This window comes from Cebus imitator, unplaced genomic scaffold, assembly GCF_001604975.1.
Source record: "Cebus imitator isolate Cc_AM_T3 unplaced genomic scaffold, Cebus_imitator-1.0 Scaffold221, whole genome shotgun sequence".
Classification (NCBI taxonomy): Eukaryota; Metazoa; Chordata; class Mammalia; order Primates; family Cebidae; genus Cebus; species Cebus imitator.
In genome coordinates this window covers 2,369,935-2,378,373 of record NW_016107536.1, presented here as the reverse complement: position 1 = coordinate 2,378,373, position 8,439 = coordinate 2,369,935, and the positions used below count along the sequence as shown (strand labels likewise).

The 8,439-nt window shown below is 39.9% G+C and overlaps 1 protein-coding gene across 1 annotated transcript in view; it reads right to left on the bottom strand.

The window, feature by feature from the left end:
* Positions 1-5,880: 5,880 nt before the first annotated feature.
* The window catches only part of ADAMDEC1 (ADAM like decysin 1), a 20,364-nt gene continuing 17,805 nt past the window's right edge, over positions 5,881-8,439 (bottom strand). Inside the window, exons 13-14 of the mRNA XM_017549760.1 lie at positions 7,795-7,880; positions 5,881-6,577 (exon numbers count right to left, since the gene is read on the bottom strand). Of these exons, the coding sequence (XP_017405249.1) occupies positions 6,571-6,577; positions 7,795-7,880 (93 nt within the window). The 3' untranslated portion in view covers positions 5,881-6,570. The remainder of the gene's footprint in view (positions 6,578-7,794; positions 7,881-8,439) is intronic.

Below are 8,439 nucleotides of genomic sequence, written 5' to 3'. Positions count from 1 at the left end.
TTAACCTTGAAAAGATGACAATAAGAAAATGTAAAGGCAAGCCCCAGCCTGGGAGGAAATGCTCTATGTACATACATATATGTGACATATCTGGAATATTTGCAAAGCGTATATAAGACAAAGAACTTGTGCCTAGAATTCTAATCCTCAAAAATGACAGTAGGTAGGTAGTCATGATCCAATATCCATTGGATCCATTTCTCATATTGTCTAAATACGAGAAATGAGGCAAGCCTGCAGTTGCAAGTAAAACCATCAAGGAAAAAGCAAAGGAACAAACCAAGAGAAGGGAGGGAGACTGTGTAGAAGGTGTGCTAGGCCACTCTTTGTGTTGCTGTAAAGAAATATCCGAGACTGGGTAATTCATAAAGAGGCTTAATTGGCTCATGGTTCTTAAAGCTGTACAGGAAACATGGTGCCAGCATCTGCTTGGCTTTTGGGAGGCCTCAGGAAGCTTACAATCATGGTGGAAGGTGAAGGAGGAGCAGGAATCTCATATGACAAGAGAAGGAGCAAAAGAGGCTGGAGGTGAGGCGTCCCACACTATTAAACAGCCAGATACCAGGACAACTCACTCATGATCACGGACAGCACCATGCCATGATGGATCAACCTCCACGACACAAACACCTCCCAGCAGGCCCCACCACCAACACTGGGGATCACATTGCAACATGAGATTTGGGCAGGACAAGTATCTAAACCATACGAGAAGGTAATGAGAAGGTAGCTTTTTCTCTGAGTAAAAGGAGATGGAAAAGGTTGATTGAACTCTAGGATAAGAGACACTGGTTGGAATAATTGTGATACCACAGAGGAACAGATGGTGGTGCCATCTTGCCAGTTATTGCCCTAGTAATGAAACTCAAGGAGTTTAGACTTAAACTCCCTGAAAGTCCCTTACCTGGAAATCCACCTGACAGGCCTGAGCAGGCTTTTTTCTGGCCATCTGGGCTGAGGTTACCCGCCTAGCCTGCTAGTCTGGGCAAGGGGTCTGTTTCTGCTCAAAGACAGTCTGGAGCGGGTGATCTGCCCCAGAAACTGTTCACCTGGACCCTCGATTCCTCGAATCCCCTTTTCCTTCTTCTTTTCATATCCCTGGACAATAAGCCAGAATCTCCTTAGTATTTGGCCTTCTCCTTTTGCACTCCTGAGTAGAGACAACAAACCTGTGGTCAACCATCCCCTGCGCAGACTGCAGGTGACAGCTGGGTGGGTCTCTGTGGAAGCCGTCGGTCACTCTCTGGAGTGACTTGGTGTGCTCAGCTTGCTTGTGAATATGTGTGTGCCTGAGGCACATTAGCACTGCCCCAGGGACACCGTTTCCAGAGCATGGATGTTCTTTTCTCCTTCCAAGATTCTTCTCAGGCAGAAAACTGTCCAAATCAGCCATGAATAAGAAAGAGGAACCTTGCAAACTCTTAGTCTCAAATTCAGTTTCAAATACAAAGTGGAACGGAGATGGAGGTCAATTATTGTTTCATTCAACAGGTAATAATAGAGGGGTTGCTTCTGCTGAACGGAGTGAATGAGGCTTGGCCAGGGATGCGGTTTTCAGCCCAAGAAGCTCAGCTTTTTGTTCAGGTGAGCTGAAGGGCCTGAGATTGGCTGAGGGTAGAGGCTTGGGCAGGCTGCGGTTCAGGTCCGGTGGAAGCTGTCCGGTGGAAGCTGTCTGTGAATCTGGGTTTCTCCTGCCTGACACGGCCACGTGCTCACAAATGGCTGGACCCGCACCACTAGAGGCCAGCAATAAAGCCATTCTCTGCGGCTTGTGTTCAGTTTTAGGATTGAACGGAAGATGGAGACCTGGGCTCTGCTGCTATCAACATTATGGCCACACGAGGGCGTACAAGGTCCTCGATTTTGCCCACAAAGGCCTGAGTCCGGTCCCTACACCAGGATGCAGAGATCTCCTACTCTGCCTAGCTACAGTGCACCAGTCGCAGCCCATCTGATGCAGGAAAAATGCAGAGGAAATGCAAAGGCAAAGAAAGGCCAAGAACTCGGTCCTGAAGGCCTTCTCCTCCCACCCTGCTCTGTGGGCACAGAGACCTGTGGGGCTGAGGCAGTGGGTTCACCTTCCCTGTCACCTGCTAAGTGGGCTCCTGGTGGAAAGCGTCCATGGAGGTCAGGGGCTCCTTGCAGACGGTTCTCAAGAGGGAATTTTAGGAATGAACGGGATCAGGAATTGAGGAGGAAAGATTAGGAAATCAGTAATAAAATGCAATTCCCTACCTGGAAAATCAGGAGCTGAAAGGGAACTGGGCATGATACATAAAGACTTGCCAGTCCTTTGTCCTGAGGTTTGCCCTAAGGTCTGACAGCCGCACCCTGGAAAAGCGACTCTATTTAAGTTTGTGTGTTATCACAGTATTTATTTATTGTTTTTATTAAGGATAGAATAAAATTATTTTTCAGAAAAGCCCTTTATTTGGCTTTGCTTTTCTTTTTTGTGATTGAGGATGCAGTTGTAAGAAGGAAGCCTGACTTTCTCAGGAATCCGCGTGGTGCATCCGCAGACCACCTCAACTGGCCCTTCAGGGGCTCTCTTCACAATATTTGAGAAATTTTGCATTTTTCTCCTAAATGCCTACCTCTAATTTAAATTTCTCGGTACTGAATTTTGAAACCTTGGCTCTTACTCTCAGCTTCTTCCCATCTGTCCATGAAAACCTTGTTATGTTCCCTTTCCTCTGATTTCTCACTGTTTTCTTGTATCCTGGGGCCCTTATTATACCTGAGCCAACAGCATGTTGGGTTTGTTTTTTTTTTAAACCTTTGTGATGGGTGGGAGGACTTTCTTATTTTTGCAGGTTTCTCTCTTCTTGCCTCTTATTTTGTGCAGATGGAGATACTAAAATATAGGTTAATGTGATTTCAGAATGAAAAATTCTGCCAATTTAGGGATGTTACTAGATGGTGGTGGGTTTGTGGCTGGGCAAAGCCAGAAAGACATTGTGTACAGCCCTCTTCTCCCATTCTCTCGTGATGCATTAGTTCTTTCTTTCTTTCATTTTTCTGGTGTCTGAGAGTTTTATACAATGTGCTAAATGGTGAGGTCCCGGGCTTATGGACACCCTTTTCCTTTTTTCTCAAACCCTCATTCTTTTGTTTTATTTTGTTTTGCTTTGTTTTTTGAGATGGAGCCTTGCCCTGTCCCCAGGCTGGAGTGCAGTGGCGCGATCTCGGCTTACTTCAACCTCCACCTCCTGGATTCAAGCAGTTCTCCTTCCTCAGCCTCCTGAGTAGCTGGGACCACAGGCATGTGCCACCATGCCTGGCTAATTTTTTGTATTTTTCAGTAGAAACAGGGTTTCACCCGGTGAGCCAGGATGGTCTTGATCTCCTGACCTCGTGATCTGCCCACCTGGGACTCCCAAAGTGCTGGCATTACAAGTGTGAGCCACCATGCCCGGCCAAACCCTAATTCTAAAGAAACCTCCAGGAAGAAAGTCCAATTGAGGGATATTGTCCAGCACAAGATTCTAAATGTTCACTTGAGAATGCCTCCCTTAAAACATAGCATTTATTCCATGCTTTTCATCTGTTTTCTATTTGAGTGTATTACAGCAGGTAAAGTCCTCCCTAAAATATCCTTATTCATGGATATTTCTCATTTGGTATTGACTTTCTTAATCTCAGCCTGCAATGTTATCTTCTAAACCATGCCTTTCATACAAGGATCTTATTTTTAAACTTTTTTTTTTGTATTTTTAATTGATAGATCATAATTGTACATATGTTGGGGTCAATGTGATATTTTGATCCATATATGGAACATGCAGTGATCAAATCCGGGTAATTGGGGTATCCATCACCTCCAACACTTATTTTGTGTGTTTCTTTTAAATTTGACTTCTGTAAAAGCTCAAAATACTTGTCTTCCTTTTTAAATAGCCAGTTCAATTTCTTACTTCTTTTTCCAAAACGCATACTACTACATGACTTCCCTCATGAAGGTCCTTTCTTTGTTCTGATTTTGTTCCCTCTTCTACCTTGCAATGTCACTTTAATCAGCAAACTCTTCATCAGTTCTCTGTTTCATCTTCATTTCTCACCATCCACAGCAAAGCAGTTTGATCAGTGAAATCTTCCATGTGCTGCCTCCTCCCTTCCCATAGCCCCATGCCAACACCTGTGCTCTTCTTCGGTCTTCTCTGGGGTGACTGAACCTTATCTAGCATCCTCACTCACTGACATTGTAGGGAAGCTGGCTTCTCAGACTTTTCTTTGGATGTGTTAAGATCTTTCCGGTTTGAATGGAGTCCTCTGAGGAAGTACACACGTGCACACACGTGCACAAATGCATATGGACATGTATCTGACATATCCCTTGGTTTCTGTGATGTCTAAGGCTTAATTAGATTGGTCTTTTCATCTAGTCTAATTATTAGAGGTACATATTTTTTTTTCAATTTTTTCTAGATCAAGATAATAACCACATTTAAAGCATTAGGATCTGACCTCTGGAGCACTTCATATCTATTTTTCTCTTGCCAGTTGTGAATGCTACAAGAGATTCCAGAGAATCCTATGTGCTAGGATCCAGTGTGCATAAATCCCAATACAATGTTGGGATTGTGTTAGAAACCTAACATCTTTTTTTTTTAATGATAAAGTCTGGGATCTTATTGTATTCATCACCTGAATAATGTACATTGTACCCATTAGGTAATTTTTGATTACCCACCCCTCTCACACCCGCCCACCCGTCTGAGCCTCCAGTGTCTGTCATTCCATATTCTACGCCTATGTGTATACGTTATTTAGCTACTTAGAAGTGAGAAAATGAGGCATTTGGCTTTCTGTTTCTGAATTATTTCACTTACGACAATGTCCTGCAGCTCCAGCCATGTTGCTGCAAAAACATGGTTTCATTTTTTGTTGTGGCTGAGTAGTATTCCATGGTATATATATTCAATTTTTTAAACTTTCATTTTAAGTTCAGGGGTCCATGTGCAGGATGTCCAGGCTTGCTAGATAAGTAAACTTGTGTCATGGGGGTTTGTTGTACAGATTATTTCATCACCCAGGTATTAAGCCCACTACCCATTAGTTATTTTTCCTGATCCTCTCCCTCCTTCCACCCTGCACCCTCCAATTGGCCCCAGGGTGTGTTGTTCCCCTCTATGCGTCCATGTGTCTCATCATTTAGCTCCCACATATAAATGAGAACATGCCCTATTTGGTTTTCTGCTCCTGTGCTAGTTTGCTGAGTGTAATGCCCTCCAGCTCCGTCCATTTCCCTGCAAAGGACGTGATCTTGTTCTTTTATATGGTTGCATAGTATTCCATGGTATATATGTACCAAATTTTGTTTATCCATTCTATCATTGATGAATATTTATGTTGGTTTCATGTCTTGGCTATTGTGAATAATGCTGCAATGAACATACACATACCTATGTCTTTATAATAGAATGATTTATATTCCTTTGGATACATACTCAGTAATGACATTGGGGGATCTAATGGTATTTTAAGTTCAGCAAGGTCATGAAGGGGGAGACAGGGCATCCCAGGAGGCCTTTGGTTTCAAAGCCCAATGTTTAGAAATAGGTCTAAGTTTCTAGTGTCCCAGGATCGGCATTGATGGAAATTTAGGTGACTTTTATCAATTGTTAAAAATTATTTAGAGAAGGAAACCTCAGGAAGAAACCTAGTTTTCCTGTGTGACTGGCCTCACATCATTCCATTTTGGGCATTAAAAGATGATGCGACCTCCTTTTATCAGATCCATATAGCATTGCTTGGCTATCTGTGGCAATATTACTGAATTACCAAAGTGACAACTTTCTAATGATGTGGGTCTTCAACAGCTAACACAAACCTTCAAAGAAGCTTGAAAATATTCAGTTTTTAAAATGACCACACAGAAAATCCTCAAAAGTGCTTTTATTGACATTGCATTTCATTAAATCATTAAGCCTTCTTTGCTGGCTCGATTAAATGGTAAGAAATGTAGACTTCTCAAAATAAACTTCATATATGATGGTGAAAGGAAGTGTATATAAGATTATACATGATAAAATAAAAAATGTTTACATTTAATCATTCTTCATATGACATAGAAATATACTACACTTTCAAGCAAAAGGCAAGGTGAACATAGGGGAATAAGATAAAACCTGAATTCTGTTCTTTCTATTGCCAAAGCCTTCACCCATCAAACGGTATTTCTTTTTATAGGCCATACTAGTAAAATGAAAGAAATGTTAAAGCACAATACTTGTAATTTAAAAATTCTGGATTAACTGAATAATTCAGCAGTGCGTTTTAAGGTGCTTAGATCAAAGGCTACTTTCTTTTGCTCCCCAAAGAGCAGAACAAAGTCCAAACTTCATGATCTTTAAACAAAACATGAAAGATTAGGCCTAAACAAACAGGCAAGGTCTCTAAGTACATCTATTTACCTGTTTCCTGAACCGATAACAATATAGAAAGTAGAATGGCAAGTGAAAGACCAGTATGTCGAAATACAAAGGTGAAAATTCACAAGATTCCTGCACAGTGAGAGAGCTTGGTCCTCATCCTGGCAAGGTAGCATCTCAGTGAAGTAGACTTTTTGATTCACTCTCTGATTAAAGGAAAAGTAAAGTTTGGAAGCCAGGGTTATTATAAATTATAAAATATTATGCAATAATGATAATGAAAATGTATAGAATTTAAATTATATGAATAACAATTCATATTATTTAAGAGACAATATCATTAACTGTATCTTATAAGTCAAAAAAAAAAAAAACTAAGTTAACTGGATTTGAAGTTCCAGAGCTAGTTTTTGGGAGAAAAGATTAGAATTTTAGTTTCCTGAGTCCACCTTCAATTTTCTTTCCATGGTTTAAATTGCTTATCTTGCACAATAAGGGGCATGTTCACCTCGGGTTCCAAGCCTCTAAATAGGTGGATGATTTTTTTTTTTTTCATCTGAATTGCTATGTTTCTGGCCTGGGCACAATTTCTAGAATTCCCTGGAGAGTGGATTAATTCCATGATTCCCAGCAGGCTGTATTAAATGGTGCTTGGTAAATAAACAAGGCTTGGTCCTTATCTTTGATCTTGCCAACCCGTTCCCAATAAAATGATAGCTGATGGCGCTGGAGTAAATTATTTTCTTTGTACTCTCTCGACAGTTTCAATTTCAGAAAAGATTCAGGAAAAAGCGGTAAAGAAAATGTGTTGAGTCTTTCCCCTATTTTTGATTTTTGTGGTTGTTGCCATTTTTATATTTAGAGATTAGTTTTCACTGCAACAAGTACCATATTCCAAGTCGCTGGGTTTCCTAGTCCAACTCACATAGGGGATGTCTAAGACACAGAGCTAATGCCTGAATTATGACTCACTGAGATACTTTAAAGGAAATAAAGCTGTCAAATAGTATAGAATGTTCTTAAATGCTGTTGATTTTCTGACAGCATTGCAAATTAAAACTATCAGCTTTTAACCAAATGTAAAATGAGCTCATCAACTGAGGCCGTTTTAAAATACACTCTTCTGTTTTCATTTAAGTTTGTATTAAACTTATCACTAATAGGAATTGAAACTGTTTTTGGCATGGATTCCAGCAGCCCCGATCTCACAGATGTCAAAGTAGCTACTTTCTCATGAGTGTTTGTCCACACATCCTTAGTTATATTCATAATGGTTGCTAGTTTTAATCTCCAAAATTGAGTCATTTAAAAAATATAAAATACATTGTGTTTTATTGTATAATAGAACTCAGTGGCATATCTTTCTCAAATCTGAAACAAAAGTGAGAAAACATTTTGGAACAAAGAAAACAAAAGGTCTTACATGGTATGGTTTGAAGTGTCTCCTTCACAATCAGGTCCAGACTTCAGTTTACAGGTCAGGGCTTCGCAGCAGGGATTGGTGCATTCCTTCAAAGCACAAACACAATGGGAAAAGGTGGTTCAGCATTTTCTTCCCATAAATTAGCTGATAGAATTCGGGTACACGATGGCAGTGACATTTTATTTTTCAATTAAATTACTCTGATAGACAAATTCCAGTGAAAATAACCAAGGATATTGAAAAATATAAAAAATTATTATCAACAATGAAGACTACCCCTTAAAAGATGAGAAATAGAACTGTTCAAGAATTCTTCAAAAATAAATTTTGTCTAGATGTATGATTTGTAAGTCCAAAATAAAAAAAAAAAATTGAACATACTCAAAGGAGAAAGAAAGTTAAGAAAATAATTTAGTAAAACTTTCAAAAATGCAGGAACTACATGAAGAACTTGTATATAACTTGCCTCATGAACTTCAAAGGCAACTTGTCTTTTTAGGCAATACTTAATATTGTGAAAATATCAGTGCCCTTCAAAGTTAAATATAAGTTTAATGCATTTCCATCAAATCTCAACTGTATTTGCGGGCAAATTTGCAACAACAACAGTAATAAAAAACAAAAAACAAAAAGCAAAAAAAAAAA